At 36.6% G+C, this 19,028-nt stretch overlaps 1 protein-coding gene across 1 annotated transcript in view; it reads left to right on the forward strand.

The window, feature by feature from the left end:
• RNF17 (ring finger protein 17) overlaps positions 1-19,028 on the forward strand; it is a 47,736-nt gene that overhangs the window by 14,870 nt on the left and 13,838 nt on the right. Inside the window, exons 13-27 of the mRNA XM_034072974.1 lie at positions 1,523-1,681; positions 2,277-2,466; positions 3,026-3,191; positions 4,509-4,699; positions 5,674-5,816; positions 6,286-6,435; positions 7,131-7,246; positions 9,311-9,431; positions 10,089-10,206; positions 13,157-13,378; positions 14,319-14,469; positions 15,473-15,591; positions 16,369-16,459; positions 17,162-17,277; positions 17,908-18,215. Of these exons, the coding sequence (XP_033928865.1) occupies positions 1,523-1,681; positions 2,277-2,466; positions 3,026-3,191; positions 4,509-4,699; positions 5,674-5,816; positions 6,286-6,435; positions 7,131-7,246; positions 9,311-9,431; positions 10,089-10,206; positions 13,157-13,378; positions 14,319-14,469; positions 15,473-15,591; positions 16,369-16,459; positions 17,162-17,277; positions 17,908-18,215 (2,361 nt within the window). The remainder of the gene's footprint in view (positions 1-1,522; positions 1,682-2,276; positions 2,467-3,025; positions 3,192-4,508; positions 4,700-5,673; positions 5,817-6,285; positions 6,436-7,130; positions 7,247-9,310; positions 9,432-10,088; positions 10,207-13,156; positions 13,379-14,318; positions 14,470-15,472; positions 15,592-16,368; positions 16,460-17,161; positions 17,278-17,907; positions 18,216-19,028) is intronic.

A 19,028-nucleotide genomic window follows, 5' to 3' on the forward strand; every position in this document is an offset into this window, starting at 1 on the left:
GTTAGTTGAGAAATTCTCCCAGTGCCCATACTGAAGTTAATGTGGTATGTGCTCACCCTGTATTAGACATCAAAGAACTAACATGGATGAACACATCACAGCTATCACGGTTGTGTGATGTTTGAGCCTTACCAGACATTTAAATTAGGCCATTTCTCATGTGTATTTTAAGAGATTAAATGATCACAGAGTTACCTGATTGGTTTTATCAGTAATATGCTAAAATACATTTTGTGTGCAATACTGAATTTTTTTGGATTATGGGAAGCATAATTTAAAGTTTGATATAATGAGTTTTTCATTCTGTTCTGGTAGTATGGCTACTTATCAGACACAGTAAATATTTGATAAAATTTTCAAATCCTTTTCAGGCAGCTGTGGTTTGTTGGGGTGGTTTTTGTTCGCATTTAATTTAAGGAACATGCTCAAACAGCTTGAAAGCATTCAGTGATCCAGAGCTTGCCTTGTTCCTGACACTTTCTTTGGCTGGAAGTATCAGCTTCTGCTTGATACAGTGAAGTGCCTGTCAATACATGCTTTTCCGGGTCTACTTACGCTAGCTGAGTCATCACATCATTGGAGATGGTGACCAGGAGTGATACAGAAGAGCTAGTGTACCTGTAGGTGAAAGCTTTCAAGTCATTCAGACATTTTACTGAGATACCATATTTTCCATTAGAAATGCTGAAGGGTAATCTTAGATGTGTTCTGGACACTGCATTTCGTGAACTTCCAAACACAATCATGAGAACATGGTCAGAATGTTTCAGATGCCAGGTTCTTTGTACCATCTTCTGCCCACAGTTAGCTGTAGCCGAAGAGATGGGCACAGAGATGGCAGATCTCTAGAACGCTGCAAATCTCTCTGATGTGTCCTGATCAGTCATGAAGATGGCATTGGATTTAGATGATGCTATGCACTCTGCAGGAGGTTTTGTGATGTAGAATACTCTTGTAGGAATTGAGTTGCTGGGCTTCTAAAACCATCTGACCTGTTCAGCAGCTTGGGTGAGTAGAATGGGAAACCTGCATTTTAGATCCAAAGTTAAGGGAGGTAACTGCAGTACAAAGGATTTGGATGCTTAGTAAGAAGTACTGAGTTTTTATACACGGTTGTCTCTTGGCTAGCTTTAGGTGTTCATGAGTTACACTGAATAGCTATACAAAAGTGTCTGGCATACCTGTTCTTAAATGTGTCTTAATCTCTTGAATTTGCTTTCTAGAAGCTTCTTATTTCTCTGTTGAATAGAGGGAATGTGAAATCTGAATTTTCTACTTAAATTCAGGCTACCACAGAGTGGGTTTTTTTGCAGTGTAGCATTAAGGGGGAGGTAGTTTAAAAAAGCAGATTTAGCCAGAAAACAAACATGGCATCTAGTTTGAAACAAGTGTGAGCAAACTGTCAGATTAAAAGCTATTTGAACTGATGTTATCATGATTAATGCAACATAAACCTAATCTCATGCCTAATATATGTTGGAGTCACCTGAGTGTTTAATTACCTGTTTTCTGTCTTACCCAGGTTTGACAGAACTAGTGTTTGTAACCCATGTTATAAATCCATGCCACTTCTATGTTCAGAGATACTCACAGAAGAGAGAAGCAGGGGTTTTGGAGAAGAAATTGAAAAACTACTGTGATAAGACTTCATCTGTCTTGCCTTCAGATGTTTTGGAGCTAGGTAAATTACTAATTTCTAAAGGGCTACATTAGAATCATAAAATGGTTTGGATTGGAAGGGCTCCTAAACATTATCTAGATCAAACCCCCTTGTCATAGGGGGATTCTTTCCTTCTGTAAATTAGCTTTCTCTCATGCAAGCAACATTCCCTTGAAGTTCACTAACTGGATAGAAGCTATTCTCAAAGTAAAAATCAAAGACAGTAATATGTTGCTAAATCATTAAAATTCTCTTCTAGCCTACATGTTGACTGTTAACTTGCTTTTAGAAGGTGTTTAGAAACCTGATAGGAAGTATGTGATAGCTCTGAACTTCAGTGGGTTTTCACCATTACTAAGAGGTACAATAAGAGGCAAACACCTCCTAGCTTTACAGATATTGTGTGAACGAATGTGGGGAGAAAACTCCTGGTGTGGCTATCAAGATAACGTTTCTAACGTGTTTTGTGTGTTTATTTTAGCAGTAGCCCATTTACTCCACCTGTGGAAGAGGGGCAATAATGGAACATTATGCAGAACTGTAATTAATAGTTCCAGTATGGCGTATCTTCAAATACTGAATTTTGTCTTTTTTTTTTTTATTTATGTCTCTATAGGTGCTAGAGCTTTTATTAAGAGTAAGGAAACTGGAATGTGGTACCGTGGAACCATCACTGCTCTAATTCCCCTAAAAAGTGAAAACGAGAGGGAGCCTTGTGGTCCAATAAGAAGCAAAGTTTGTGATATTGCACTGCTGGAAGTATTCCTGCTTGATTTTGGGAGCTCTATAGTTCTAATTTTCTCAGGGTATGTTTACAGAGAAAGTTTCTTATCTGCAGTTGTCCTTGACTGTTGTTAATCAGGAGAATCATTCCTAAGGAGTCCTCCATCAGCTTCACACAAGCAGATAATCAGATATCCAAATGATACTAACACTTTGTACGTATGTATTTCCCACAGGAATTTGGCAACATATGTAAGTACACAGCTGTACAAGCCTTCACAGGTTAAAATATTTAACTTAGACTTGCACTGAAAAAGAGAACCCAAGTCTTCAATGTTAAAAAAGGGCATTTTGTTGAGACTCTCTAATTTTGTTTCAATGACATGACATCATGCCAGTTACTGTAATAATGACCTCTGTTTTAAGTCTGGGGTTTGGTTTGGTGTGGTTTTCTGTTTTTTGGGTTTTTGTTTTTTGGGTTTTTGTTTTTTGGGTTTTTGTTTTTTGGGTTTTTGTTTTTTGGGGTTTTGTTTTTTGGGGTTTTGTTTTTTGGGGTTTTGTTTTTTGGGTTTTTGGTTTTTGGGTTTTTGGTTTTTTTTTTTACTTTCAAGCTAGCACTGCTTCTACTCCCTTTGCCAATAGATATGACCCTGCTGAAAGGCCTAGACCTGCTACACTCCAAACTATTGAAACAGATGACATCAGTTTGTTTATAAGAAAGCCTGATCAGAATTTTGAGGCAGAACTTGCAGCTGTTCCTCCATTAGCAGTGCGGTGTTCATTGAAGGATGTTGTTCCCAAAAATGCAGTAAGTAAAAGCTGTTTGTACTATTTCAGGATATTTTTTCTTTCTCCTAAGATTTGTACTGCAGAACTTAAATACATAATGTACATTGATCTTGTTCCAGCATAAACAGAAGGAGATTCAAGAGTACAGGTATATTTTATCTAAAAGAAGTTAAATAATCTCTTGTAAAAAAGATGGATTGCGTACTTTTATTGGAAAGGAAGTGAGCTTATAGCAGTCTGTCTTTAAAAGCCTTTGGGTTTACAAATACATCAGGCTTAAATCTCACTGCTCTTACTCTAGACATGTTCTGTTGTCAAATTTAAAAACATATTAAAGAACTGGTATTTCATGGCTGTCTGATAACTTTATGTAAATAGCAACTTTTAAAAACCATCCATACAGAAGAAGTGGCTTCAGAATTTTTAAGGGAATCTTCAGGGGTTGTCCTTTGTAACTTTTTTTTTTTTTGGCCACTATTGAGAAGTTACTTGTTTTGTTTCAGTATAGCAACAAATAAAGTACTGTCAGCCTTTATTCCCTTAGAAAAGTGACATATTTTGCAGCATTATTTTCTTCAGTATTCATTTATCTATTAGGCTCTCTTTATTTTTGCCACATTCACATTGGAATTATGTCCAAAGCAGCTGTCCATTTCTGACTGTGTAACTGCTGGTTGGTTTTGTGGGTTTTCTTCACCAGTCTGATGTTGTCTGAAATAGATTTAAATAGGAAGGATCAGAAACAGCTTTTACAGGTGCAGGTAAAAATCCTTCCTTCTATGTGCTGTTACACCTAAAAAGCACAGATTTGCAGTATCAAGTGAGAAGTGCATTAACTTGATCCAAAAGAAATAAATTCAGACAGGCTTTCTCAAGGTAGATTGAATGTCAAGGAGGATATTGTGGAGAGGTGGAATATGTTAATTGACCAAACCATGTTATACATTTGTAGAAAGACACAAAAAGATAAGAATAGATTTTGAAACAAATTGGGAGAGCAGAAACGTAAGTATGACATTAAACAGCCTACGACAATTGTTTTATCTATCAGAACAATCAGAGGGGATGAAATTTCGAAACTTTAAAAGAAATGTGGTGAAAACTGCAACGTTCTGACTCAGTTCTGTACAGTTAAAAAACCTTACAAATCTGTTATGCAAGAAGAGCATTTAGCGTTGTCCAGGCTACAGACTTAGACAGTCTTAACTGTGTTCAGTATTTCATCTGCTCACATTTCTGTGCTCTCTTTCTTGTTTACTTTTATTTTGCTTTGTATTTTTTTTTCTTCTAACATTTTCTGACATCTTCAATAACTTTTTATTTCTTCCTAACACAGAGTGAAGGTTGGGGAGAGAAAGCAAACACAACATTTTTAGGAATGGTAAATAACAAAACAGTTTTAATGACCATATTTAAAGAAGAGGATGGTGTTCTCATTGTGGATTTGAAAAAACCTCCATTTAATAACATATGCAGTAACATGCCATTGTCTCTCAAGGATGCATTAGTTTTTTCAGATTTGGCAAGGTATGAGTTTTTCTTCAGTTTATACTTTTATGCCATAAATTATAACAGCATATTACTTGTGAAGTTTACCAGACAAGTTGGTTTTGAGTGTCTGATATATTAATGTATTAATCTTCAGCAATACTTGTTGATGTCCTTTTTTCACCTGCACTAGTAAGCACTGTGGTATAATCTTGTGCACTAGTCAGGGTTTTATTTAGATAATGAACCTTCTTTTAGAAAATTATAACATTTAAATTTCCGTACAAGTTTGAATAATAGGGGGTGGGGTGTGGTAAAAGGAGAAGCCCTTACTGACTACTATGGACAGAAAAATATAAAGAAATCAGCCTTGTAGATGTTTGATTTGGGTGGATGGCAGTAACAGGTTAGTCACCACATCAGAACTGGACATGTGATGTAATGCATGTAGCACAACAAATAGGAGAAACAGCTGTAGGGCATAAGGACAAGAGCAGAGCTGCTTTGGAGGGGACAGTGGAAGAGGCAGGGATGGAGAACATGAGTGTTTTGCTGTTTGGGTACAGAGGTACAGCATGCAAATCTGTAGGAAATTATAGTTTGTTTTGCTGCACACAAAGAAAGGTCTTAGTTTATATTTGAGGATAACTAGTTATGGTGGTGAGAGCAGTGAGAGATGATTTTTTTGCTGCATCTCTGTTCCTCAGGTAATTACTTTTTCTCATAAGTGAGGTAAAGGAAATCTAAAACAAGTGTTTGCTAGTGGATTCTAGCATTTTACTTATAGCATTATTCGTAAGTTTTGTGTGAGGGAAGAAACATTACAAAGAATTGGCTGAACGAGCTACAAGAAGGAAAGTTGAAGCTATTCGTACAAATATGAATCAAGCTATTTTTATAAGACCATTTTGTGGGGTTTTTTTTATGAGCAACTTGACATTTGAATGTAAAAAAATTCTTTCTCAGCTAATTTTTACATAATTTATTCAGAATTAATTTTTTTTTTACCTTAGGTATAGATCTCAGCTTCCCAGTCAGTTAGAAAATAATTCCATCTTGAAGTACGGTCCACCAAAGCTTCCACAAGAAAACGAAGGCATCTGTGTCATAGTTTGTCACATTAATAGTCCCAGTGATTTCTATCTCCAGTTGGTAAGTTTAGAAACAAGGTTTATTTACATAAAATTCTGAACGAATATTTTAATGTTGAGTTATTTGTACTCCACATTAAATAAGATACAATTTGCATTAACTTCTGTTACTTGTTCCCAGTTTTTGGATTTGTAGAATTAATAGATCAAATTAATTCCTAGGATCCTAATTAATCCTAGATTATTTGCATGAATTCTTAATATTCCAGAAGTTAACATTTGTGTTACGTTGCATAGTTAATCCCTGCATGGGTATGTAGTGTTGTACTGTTCACAGTGGTGATTGAATGGGGCAATATTCAATGTTTTTTAGGCTTTTTAATTCACATAATTCATAACCATTGTTTAATATGGGTAAAGACTAGAAAGTACACTACTAGAAAAAGTATCCCTTAAAAGAGCAGATACCCTTAACCAGAAAAACTAAAACACATCTGGTGTCTGTGTATGTTTTGATTTTCTTATTTTAGATAGAGAGTCCAGACTTTTTAGATCTTTCAAAGAAAATTCAAGAGGTATATAAAAGTGACTATGGGAAAAACATGCAAATTGCTCACCCAGTTGAAGGACAAGCCTGTGTTGCAAAACAGGAAGATGGGAATTGGTACAGAGCACAGATTATTGGTGAAGTACTGATTCTTTCACTCTAATGCTAAGTTGCAAAATCAGATGTGGTACTAGATCAGAGTCACACACTGGATATGAATAGTGGCAAACAGCTGTTGGTTTTACTAGGTATTCATAGACTACCAGGTAAATGCATAAAGTCAGTAGTAGTAATTCATGTTATATTCTTTTGCTATTAATGGAGTGTTTTATACGTTTTTTTTCTTCAAATGAGAAGCAGTATACTTGATTTTCTATGTATTATTGAAATTCTTTATATAATTAATGTTTGATCTAATTTAAAGTATAGGTTTATCTATTATAGCCAATCTCTATTGTAATTAATGCAGGTTAATAATTCTCCATAGTAATTTCAAACAGGAAGGGGAATGTACTTGTGCTGACCTCTCTGTTGCCTGTATGGGCAGTGTAGCATGCCTGTATCCTTCCATGTCTATTTGGCCTGTATTTAGTGTGCCAGTGTCTCATACAGTCATTAGAAGGGGGCATCAAAGTGCCAGCTGTCATTCAGGAACCCAAAAGAGCTGGCTTTTAAAGGATATAGTTTTTTAATTGGTTTATAGAACATCTGAAAATTTATATTTTAGGATTATATGGTGTAAATGTGGATTTTTGCTCTGAAATTCTGGTGCTTTAATCTGCATCAGGTACTCCATTTTTTGGTTTAATAACTTGGGTTGTTTTCCTTGAAGGGCTGCCAAGTCATCAAGAAGTTACAGTGAAGTATGTTGACTACGGCAATGTTGCTAACTTAACTCGTAAAGACATATGTAGAGTAAAAAAGGAGTTCTTGAGCTTTCCAGAAAAGGTAAATTAGTGCTTGCCCAAATTAAATACTTGGAATTAATAGAATCCCAATGCATGAAAGGGGAAGGAGAGGATTATTAACATTCTGAAGTAAATAAAAGGTTAAGCAAGTTCCTTTTCATATGGGTTTGTGATATGACTGATCTAACATGGTTTGGGTGCATATTATGTAATTCAGTTTTAAATGAAATCTAATGTTAGCTTGTGGTGGGGAGGTATATATATACATCGTGTGTGTGTGCTTAATTCAGATACTTTTTTTTTACTCCAAAAGCCAAAGTAATTTTTACATTCTTTCACTTTCAAATGATAATCTAATGATGGTCTTAAAAAAAAAAAACAAGCACAAAATGTTTTTGATTGGTTTATGGCACTTATAATTTGGTATTTTCCTAACTTAGGTATGGTAGGGGTTTCCCTCTTTTGACAAGGAATAAAAATTGGTGGGGAAGGCAATTGCAAAGTATGCTGTCAAGTAAAAATAGCACTTTAGTAGGAAGCAATTGTGTTTTTCTTCAGCTGTTTGTTGGTTCTGGTTACCAATTATACTAAACTTTAAAACTTCCTCTATTTTAGAGAGGGGATTTAACCACTTGTAGGCAGCAAAAGTAGTGATGGTTATATCTGAGGTTGGCCAGTATCTACTGAAAATAGAATTTAATTTTTTTTATATTTTGAGCAATAACTAGAGAAAGTTTCAGCCAAAATAATTGAGCTTTTTTTGACAACAAGGAAGAGGGAAACATTCTGAAAATGGCATATTTTCTTGCTTTTGCAGGGTCTTAATGCTTCAGATAAGAGCAGCTAATGGATTGAATAAGGGTGTTGTTTTTTTTTGCCGTGTTAATCACATTATTCCAAATGATTGCTTGTTATTAACCAAGTATAAGTCCTCAGAAAAATCTGCTAAGAGTTTGTCAGCTCTTGAGCACGTGCTACTAGGCCTCTTCGCTTCGAACATAAAGGAGAAGGGGCTAAAGAACATTGCCTTAAATCTAAGTTAAGAGGTTTGAATTAGGCAGTCACAAGAGAAACTGGACTTTCTTCAGCCCATTAACACAGTTTGTAGGCATTCTAACAGGCTTGGATGGTGCAGAAATCTTGGCGAAGCCTGGCATAAACAATGCTTAATATGTAGTGTTGGTTTTGTCCTCCACAGCTCTTCCTTTTAATGTTTATTTAACCTGTCAGTCTTATTTTCATATTTGACTGCCTCTGACCTAAAAATATCTGCACAAAACAGTCGTATTTCTATTGTGTTTATTTTCTTTTTTTTCTTCATCTGTGTTACTCTCCTTCAGCGCAATAAACAAGAAGGAAGAAACAATGACATTCACAGTTAATTTAAAATGAAGTCATAATGTAGCTAGCATAGTTTGCAATAAAAAATCATAGAATCATAGAATAGTTAGGATTGGAAAGGACCTCAAGATCATCTAGTTCCAACCCCCCTGCCATGAGCAGGGACACCTCACACTAAACCATATCACCCAAGGCTTCATCCAACCTGGTCTTGAACACTGCCAGGGATGGAGCAAAAATGCTAAACAAAAATTCTAATCAAACTACTTCATCTCATCTGGCTTCCTCTGTGTCTCTTTTGCCTTTTTATGTCTCGTAATTAACGCCTCGCAAAAATCTGACAGGAATTTTCTGATATAGGAACTATGGTGTCTCTGTGTTTAGTGGTTCAGACTTCTACAATGGTTTAATGATGTTGATATTAGATGCTCCAGTCAAGATTATTGCATCATGAGCAAAGCAGGATGAAGGCTTTCTTTATCACTCTCTGTAGTAATCTTCGCTGATCTCTTCACCAGTTCTATGCCTAAACATAAAGGGAGGCAGGGAGAAGTAAGGCCTTTCTATTTCAGCAAGAATGTATCTGAATTTGAGGTTTGTGCTCAGGTGATGGGGGTTGACATCTGAAATCGAGCACTGGTAATGCAGAACCTTGTCATGCTGTGTTGTTGTCCTGCATGAGTGCAAAGCAAGGCTGTGATTTGACTGTAGTGAGATGGCCTTGATATGTGATGGTAGATACACAATTTGAGTTATTCTTTAGGCAATCAGGTGCAGGCTGGCTTACATTGAGCCTTATAAAGGGGCAGATGAGTGGAGCAGAGAAGCCAAGGAAAGATTTGAAGAAGTGATTGAAGATAAACTTACAGTGTGTTCAGTTGTTGGTAAGTTACCAAGTGTGTATTAATTTATTATTAAAATGGCTCAAATGTGGAAACATGTACTTTTAAATAGTATTTACTTGAAATGCTTATGTTCATACTTGCAACAAGTAGCCTGGAGTGAGAATATCTAAACATGAACTAATTGGAAGAGACATGACAGATAAAACTGACAAAAGCTCTGTTTATGTCGTCTCTTACTGTCCACATCAGCATTAAGTGATAAAAGTATCCTGGTTATCAAGATGGGCTTGCTTCCAAAAGCACTAGCTATCCTTGGCTCTTCTTAAATATTGGTACCTGGGAGCGTCATCCCTGCTGCTCTAAAACATGACAGGGGAGGGATTTCAGATGACACATATATGCCTTAACAGGATTTTTCTCAGTACAATACCATTTATTGTTAAAATGCAGCTAGTTATTTTTCAGTGCCTGTGGAGTGGTGGTTTGAAAACCATATTATTGGTGTACTTTAAGTTAATCTTACAGATATGGAGCAAGCTAAGCCACTACATATTCTTGATGCTAAGAAACAATTCTTTTACAAATCAAATGTAATCTTAAAAATTCTATCTTTTAGTACCACTTGCCATGCCTTCAAAACCATAAATCTTCTGTTTATTGTCATTGATCAGCACTAATTATATTATTCATTCACAGAAATTCTAGATAACAACGTCTTATCTGTTGAACTTTTTTACTCCTCTGCCGTTCATGGAAGAAGATTTAGTATTAACTGCCAGCTAGTTAAAGAAGGCCTAGCATCCAACATACTTGGGTAAATACGCTGTGCATAACTGAAAGTATTTGGAAATACTGAATTTGTGTAACAAAATTTCTCACTTTACTATGTCACCCTAGTGGCTGGAATTCAGCACATTTCTGATAAATTCATTACAAATCACATTCATCAACTGACATGTTACAGAGCATAACTCTGCAGTTTGGCATAATTGAATTCTAAAACTAAATCTTGCCGAACATAATGTATTGAAATTGTAATTGATTCAAAAACTGGAGATTAAATGTTTGTATCATATTTGCAGTGTACTTAAGTGCCAGATCTTCCTGAACTGCTTATTAGTAAGGTTCCCATTCCCTTGTAGTAAGACAAGAAATAGCGTTTCTGTGTGTTTAACTTGCACCTGAGATAAATAATCTCTTTGGAAGGTCTGCTACTAGAAAACAAATACTCTCTATAACCAGCTATGACAGCAACAGACAGAATTGTTGGGAAGCCTGCTGGGGAAGATGAGACTGAGAAGCAGATAGTACTGCCGCATTTAATTTGTTGGCTTTTTAAAAAGATAACTCATGGGTTGTACTCATGAAAATCAGTAATTTTGCTTTCATTCATTATTTTTGAATACTAAGCAAAATAAAAAAAAAAAAATAAATAGAAATGGTTCATTCCAGAAGGGAATCCCTGAATTTGCTTTTTTCAAGGGGAAGCAAATAAGTGCATTTTCATTTCTTAGCCGGAAATACTACTAAATCCTAGTAACAGTTTTCTTATACTGGTTTTAATTTTAACTAAGATTTTGTAAAGCTAAGCAGCTTTATTTAAACTGAAATGCTGAATTGTTTTGTTACTGTCACTAGGGTATTCTGTTGTGTTGCAACTATACTTAGATATCTGCTTGTGGTCTGCAAAACAAGTGCAAACTTAAGTAACAAAGTAAACTTGTACAAGACAATACAAGCAGGAGTGCACAATGCTTCATTGAAGCTGACTTGCTGACAAGCAAATGTCAGTAACCTTACTCTTGCATTGGGATGGGAAGTAGTCCATACAGAATTCCAGGAAGAAACATTGGAGTCTGAAGTTGTTTCTAAATTAATTAGTTTTTTCTGATGTATCTCAATGATAATGCTATACTGGACTTACTAGAGGGGTAGTAGTAAGACATGTAATGTATTTCATTTGAAAGAGCTCTCTCTGGCTGATCACCTCTGTCCTTTTCATAGTTCAGACTAGTTGTTGGTAAGATGAACGCTTTTACAAGCTATGGTGTTAATTTCTTTCCTGGTTCTGTGAGTTAGCACCATCACTTCCTAAATACCTGCATCAGGAATATTCACATAATTTTGTAGCAGTATGTAGTGGATGATTCAACACTTCGGCACTTTGGAATTTTCTGTTTGGCAGAGCAGTTTGTTTCCTTTGTGGAAGGAAAAGACAGGTGGTAGATCTCTGAAAATTGGGAAGAGTTTCTTCCAGAGGCCCAGAAATGGCCAGCAGTTAAACTGAGGCTTGCTGTTTCCTTTAGTCATTGATTTTTACAAGAAACCAGTTCTGCATAAACAAGTGCTTTTGCAAGCTGCAGTCTCTTGCATCTCTAGTTGTCACAATTAGAATCATAGAATAGTTAGGGTTGGAAAGGACCTTAAGATCATCTAGTTCCAACCCCTCTGCCATGGGCAGGGACACCACACTAAACCATATCACCCAAGGCTTCGTCCAACTTGGCCTTGAATACTGCCAGGCATATGGAGCATTCACAACCTCCCTGGGCAACCCATTCCAGTACCTCACCACCCTAACAGTAAAGAATTTCTTCCTTATATCCGATCTAAACCTCCCCTGTTTAAGTTTTAACCCGTTAGCCCTTCTCCTGTCACTACACAGAGACTTGTACTAAGCTGGGCTGTGGCTCAGAGTACATACCAGCCAACTCTTGATTGCTGCTGGGATTTATTCTGTCCAGTTCACACAATTTAACATGTTTTCATCAAGATAATACCACAACTATGCTTCATTCAGTACTCTGCTTAGCTGTTAGACCAGTTGCATTGCATTTGTTTTCTCAGGGCATGCTAGAGAAGTAAATCATAAAATGGTTTGGGTTGGAAAGGACCTTAAGATCATCTAGTTCCAACCTCCTGCTAGGGGCAGGGACATCTTCTAGTAGACCAGGTACATCATGGGTCTTCCAGCCTGGCCTTGAACACTTCAGGGTTGGAGCATTTGCAAATGTGCAGTGCCTCACCACCTTCACAGTAAAGAACTTCTTCCTTATATGTAACCTGAACTTCTCCTGTTTAAGTTTAAACCCATTACCCCTTGTCCAGTTACTACAGTCCCTAATGAAGTCTCTCCTCAGCATCCTTATAGGTCCCCTTCAGGTACTGGAAGGCTGCTATGAGGTCTCCATGCAGCCTTGCCTTCTCCATGCTGAACAGCCCCACCTTTCTCAGCCTGTCTTCATGTGGGAGGTGCTCCAGCCCCCTGATCATCCTCATGTCCCTCCTCTGGACTTGTTCCAACAGTTCTATGTTTCACTAAATTTAATATTCTTTATTTCTGAAAGGAATATTTACATATAACAGAAGTTGAATGTTGCAGCTTTTACTCAAAGGCAACACTGCTTTTCAGAAACATAATATTAGTAATTCTTTTAAGCCAGGCACAAGTATTAATGTTTAGCAGGCTTGCTTTTCTGCTGACAGGCCATATTGCATAGTGCGTTCATCTGATAGTAGAATCTGCAAGGATACCTTCTGAAGAAGAATAAAAAAGTTACTATCATGAGTGTTTCAGAAATAGCATTTGGAACTGATTTTGTCTTTTGCTGGGGAGGGGGTCTGCTTTTCTGAGTTACTCCTCATTCAGCCCTCGTAGTGTTGAATGATTCCTGTCATGTTGAAGTGGGATTATTGAGCTCTTTTTTCACTTTGTTTAAAATGTGTTCAAAGTTTCCATTCTAAGTATTTTATGTTTTTTACAGGGATGTTGAAAGTACTGCTGTAGGGCCTAATAAAATATGGAATGTTCCTATAGAAGAAATTCCTAAAACCTTAGAAGCTTTAAATCTTACAGACATGGAATCCATGGATGAAGCACATCTCAGATTACTTTGTAATAAACAGCTACAAGTGAGAATTAGTCATGTTGTGTCTCCTAGTAAAATCTTTGTACAATGGCTGTCATCAGAACGTATACTGAAAAGGTACTAAAATACAAGGAACTTTTCTCAAGGCATTCGAATTACAAACTGGTGAAGTATAGCTAGAACAAACTCTGATTAGGGTTGCTTTTGGTACTGGGTACTCTTAAATGCTGTTGACTTTATATGGCTTCATTGAGCAAAGTATAGGAACAAAAGACAGATGGGCACTATGTTGTGGTTTATTACATATTTGTGATTTCAAGTTAAGTGCATGATCTGACTCCTATTTCAAATCAGCTTAAATGTAGTAAGTATTGGGGCCTGATAAATGCAGTAATTAAGTCTCTCTGCTTTCTTTTCTCCTCCCCATTCCTTCATTAGAAATCTTGTTAAATAATACTGGTATCCTAAGTCACAGAATTCCAGTCAAGTATTGCTTTCCACACAATGCTTATATGCTGCTAGAAGTTTGAAGGTAATTTCTAGACATATTGTATCAGCCTTCCTTTGGTAAATATTTAGGTAACATTTAGATAATGGTGTTTGAAGATAGTGAAATGGCAATGTCATTGCTTAGTGCAAATTGCTTACTTCCTGCCTCTTCTCGTTTCTTTCATCTCTTTACTTTCTTGCTTGTAGCTACTTAAGTCCCATAGAAAGTGTCATGACACTCATTTAGAGTCATGATACTTTTCAAGCTGTTGAGAAAATAGTGCATCTTTCAAATAGTGCTGTATAGAACAGTAAGGATCACTTAGATTAAATCTGTTGTTTAAGAAAACATGATAGCTTTACAGAATTTTCATCAGATTGCATGTGTTTTGAACCTCCATTTCATGTGTTTTCTAACATGGCATGAAGAAAAACTACAATAAAATACTAAACAGTTAATAACTTCACTGTATGCTGGTTCAACAGTGGTTGCCTAAAACCATTTATTCACTAGATAAAATTATACCGCTAGAAAAGTTTTTTGTTTTTTTTTTTTTTTGAATGTTAGTTTACAGGAGAAAATGGCTGCCATCTACAAAGAATTCCAGCCCCAAGCTGTGAAGTGGGAAAGTGGAATGCACTGTGCTGTTTACCTACATGATTTGCAACAGTGGCAAAGAGGTCAAATAAGCAGGATTGTTTCTGAAACAAGTGCAGAGGTAAACCTTGTATCATAACAGGGTTCAAACTTGTATTTCTAAAGTTTGTAACTATTCATTGATTAATGTCAAATCTTCTTACTTCTGTGTTAATATTTTCTCAGAGCCTTTTGCTTTTACCAAGAATTTAAGTTATGTTGTATGTTGCTGCAAATAAGGTACTGTCTCACGCTTTAGCAGAGAACCTGGGAGCTGAGGAAGGCTCATGAGGTTGGCTTTGTGTATGTTTACAGTACATGTTGAAGCATGGTACAGATTCCCATGCTATAACCTAACAGTTTAGCTTAGATTCCAGAAGCTGTATAAACCTGAGGGTTCTCACATTAATTCAAACTTAATGATACTTGCTAGAAGATGGAGCCAGTTGAACTGAGTGCACCACTACAGAAACACATGTAGTCAGGCTGTTGCTTGGGCCCCAAACAGATGGTGATGCACTGTGCACTTAGGTTTAACACTTTCCACAGTAACTTTTCACACAGTGCTGCTTTAAGCATGCATTTTGTTGCACACATTTAGAAAGGAGCATCAGAAGAGGCATTTCAGGAGTAGATCGCAACTACTTGCCTCAAATGTAGGAGGCAGAAATGGGACTTTTTATACTGCAGCTTTGCATCATCTGTTTTTTGGGGCTAAGAGCCCTCAAAAAGATATTGAACTGTGTCGGACCATAAAGCAGTTGGTGGAGAGGAGCTATTTCAGTGTTCCTAGGTCTACAGATATAAACTGTGCATAAGTGAAGCACAGGAAAATAAATTTTCTTATTCAAGTAAGAGCCTCTGTAAAGTTGTTGTTCGAGCATATTTGTGTGTTGTGTCCTCTCAGTACCCTGTGGTGGTTATTTGTGTTGTGTGATGAAGGACTTCAGTGTAAAGGGCATTAGTTGAATGCTGGTAATATTTGAATTTCGTTTACCTCTTCAGGCATGCTTCAATTTACCATTGTTGCAGATAGCTCTAAGAGGGGTTTTTTTCTGTTTCATTGTGTTTCTTTTCTGAAACAGGTAATGCTTTATGATTCTGGAGCTGAAAAAACAGTCGATATCCACTGTCTAAGAAAACTTGAGGAAAGTATGAAGATAATTAGGACATTAGCAATTGAATGTTCCTTGGCAGATATAAGGTAGCTTTTCTCTTATATTGAGTAGCAGTATTAGAAACAAATAATGACATAACTTAGTATTTTCCTGTGTTAGCACTGATCTTCTGAGGTTATCTAAGTAGTTTGCTTTTTGAATAAAGAAGAACTAAGATGGTGGCTGTGATTAATTTTATAAAAGGTTGGGGTATTTTTTTCTAAGGGTTATGCTACATACCAGTAAAGAAGAAGTCATGCTACAAATAGAAAGAATATTCATAGGATTGATTATAAAATCCTGGGCCAGTGGTAAAGATTTTTCTTGTTTCACTGAATGCTTTTTTCCTTGGCTCAGAATTTGAGATTAATCAGATCTCATGAAAAAATACAGGACTTTCTTAGACTGTAGAAAAGTGAACTGGGATATTCTCCCATGCATTAGTTTTTGTGCGTTCTGTACTGTGAAGGAAAACTAACCATGTTTGTAATACCCATCCCCTGACTGACTATAAAAAGCCTAATTTGTAGATGGAGTATAGATTTTCCTTCATTCTGTTAATGAAGGTATACTTCTGGAACTCACAATCCTCATTTTGAAGTTTTGGGGTTGTGTTTTTTCAGTACTACCTGTCAAATAGATCCAGAAATGAGTAACCATTTCTTTTTACTGTTGACTGTAACAGACATTGTCATCTTTTCCATGACGTTTCAGGTTAAAAACACAAAAAATGCAGATCTCAGTTAAGGGAAGGCTTTGTGTTTAAGCTCAGGAGATGCCAATTTCTCATGTACTAACAGAGATTATAATTTGTTCTCTGTTAGACCAACAGATGGAAGTGCGCAGTGGACAGCAACAGCCTGTGAATGTCTGTCCTATTACCTAACTGGGGCAGAAGTAAAAATGGTTATACAGGTTTGTATTTATAGAATTTCTGTCAGGATGTCTTTTTTTTTTTTTTTTTTTCTTTCCCCCTAAATATTTCACTGTTCAAAAAATTCTGAGTGGAACTAGCATAGGTTGCTGTTTGCTTTGCAGGAGGAGATGTTTTTTCTGCTTTTGTTGTTTACTGAAGCATTAGAGCAGTTTGGCTACACAGAGTGGAAAGGAAAGTCTTACATGCATTTAGTTACTGAAGAATAATATATCTTTATGATCACTGCATGCTGAGAGCTTCTGTGGACAGAACAGAAAGATGCTGTGTTCTTGACGAGAGTGATTTCAGCAGCTACTATATTAGTTTTTAAGCCTCAGAAATGGAAAGAACGAATACAGTGGTATACAAACGTCATTGGTTATCTGATTTCTTGTAATGGTTAAAAAAAAATTATTATTATGCAGGTTTGATTTATTTGGTGTCTGATGGTAGCTCATTCTAAAAAAACAGCTGAGGGAAAAAGCAGGGGTTTATTCTTTTTTTTTTTTAATGTCATCTTTAGAATGGTTGGTAAAATGATGGGAACTGTGACATGGATTAAATAAATTTTGTGTCTTCTGATGTGAGCATCAGTTGTTCAGTGACACCCGATTTGCAGTTAGTACCAATAAAATAAAAAGTATACCTGTGGTTTAGAGGAAATGCATACTGTAGTACATTGTCCTGCTCATTTTTTTCAGGAAAGTAGTGGGGCTTGTGCATTGCCTGTGAAAATTCTTTGCAAGGATGAAACAGGAGAATGGGTTGATATTTCAGAACACCTTATTAAAAAGGGTTTGGCTTCTAGAAGCAGAAGGTTTGGATGCTTTCCTTTATGTTCTTTCACATCACATCCACATCATGATAAGCTAATAAGTAAAACAAAAATTAGGATTGTCCTCTACAGAATGTTTAGCAACTGAATTCCATGTTTAGTGAACTTACTTGAGTATAACACTATTAATTGTATCTATTACATGTTTCAGTTTTCCAGGTTGGTAGATGAGATGTTTGATAGTATTTTATGAAGCATTTGCAATCTTTGTGTGTTTTTTAGAATCATAGAATCATAGAATAGTTAAGGTTGGAAAGGACCTCAAGATCATCTAGTTCCAACCCCCTGCCATGGGCAGGGACACCTCACACTAAACCATGGCACCCCAGGCTTTGTCCAGCCTGGCCTTGAACTCCACCAAGGATGGAGCATTCACAACTTCCTTGGGCAACCCATTCTAGTGCCTCACCACCCTCACAGTAAAAAAACTTCCTCCTTATACCCAATCTAAACTTCCCCTGTTTACGTTTTAACCCATTACCCCTTGTCCTGTGACTACAGTCCCTAATGAAGAGTCCCTCCCCAGCATCCACTTTGTATTATTTCATTATTTTTCACTTTTCAAGTTCTGTGTCAGTTAATTTGTTGATATTATTTGTTTGAATCTGCTAGAACTGATAAAGCTGATGTGGCTTGCTCAGTCTCCAAGGAACATCTTAAAGTATGTTTAAAGCAAGAGGGCACAGGACTGGATAGTTGCAGTTCCAGAACAGTATGTGCAAGAAGCAGCCCTGCTCCAGAGGAAAGCATCACTGTTTTGGAACATGAACAAATACCGTGCAAAACATACAACTCACTGCTTCATTCAGGAATTGATGAAGTATACAAATCCCCTGTTATACCTGAGGCAAAAATTTTTCAAGCTATAGTAAGCTCCGTTGGATATGATGGAACTATTTATATAATACCCAAAACATCTGGTAAGATTGCATAGAAGAAAATACAGTCATGTCTGACCTTTGGTACCTCAGAGTATGTCAGATATGTGTTCTAGTCCAAGTATTCTGTATCAGAACGCAGTTCTGAAAGATTCCTGTTGTGTGGTTTGCTGTTGGGAGGTGATAAGGCGTTTGGCATGGAGGTAAGGGTACATGGCTGTGCACCCTTTGGTCTGCAGCCGTGGGGAGAGGTCCATCAGATAACCCAGATCCCCAGGAGAGAGTGATCTGTCCTTAAAGCCAACAAAACCAGCTCTTCTCTCTTTCCACTCTACCACAAAATCAAAAAAGCTAAGCTCTTGGGTGGGCGGGTTATTTGGCTTTCTTCTCTAGGCAGGATTGGGTAAAGGAGCAAGTGGTTTTGGTTTGATTTTGATTTCTTTTTATATAATGTTGACATTGTGATACATTGTAATGAGTAATGAAGATGCAGGTGTAAAGATTCTTGAAAATTAACCTGGTTCTCAAATATTATTGGGTTGTTTGTTTTGTTTTTTTTTTTTTTCCTTCAGTGTGAGCTAAGTACCCAATTTCCTTGGGCTCTTTATTTGTGCTGTGATAAATTCTGTATCTCAATATTTTCTGTTTGTACTGGTTGAAAAAGGTACATTTTCATCTGACATGAGATTTTTTATTTTTTTTTTTTTTTACTCCACAAGTCCATTTAACTATTAGTTCATATCATAAAACTTTGGCATTCAAAATACGGTAGCCCCATCTGCCCATTTGTATTGTTCTTGCAGTTGTTTCTGTAGACTGACTACAGCAGAAGAGGGTCTTCTGAACATGTTTGGT

Source organism: Melopsittacus undulatus, chromosome 2, assembly GCF_012275295.1.
Source record: "Melopsittacus undulatus isolate bMelUnd1 chromosome 2, bMelUnd1.mat.Z, whole genome shotgun sequence".
Lineage (NCBI taxonomy): Eukaryota > Metazoa > Chordata > Aves > Psittaciformes > Psittaculidae > Melopsittacus > Melopsittacus undulatus.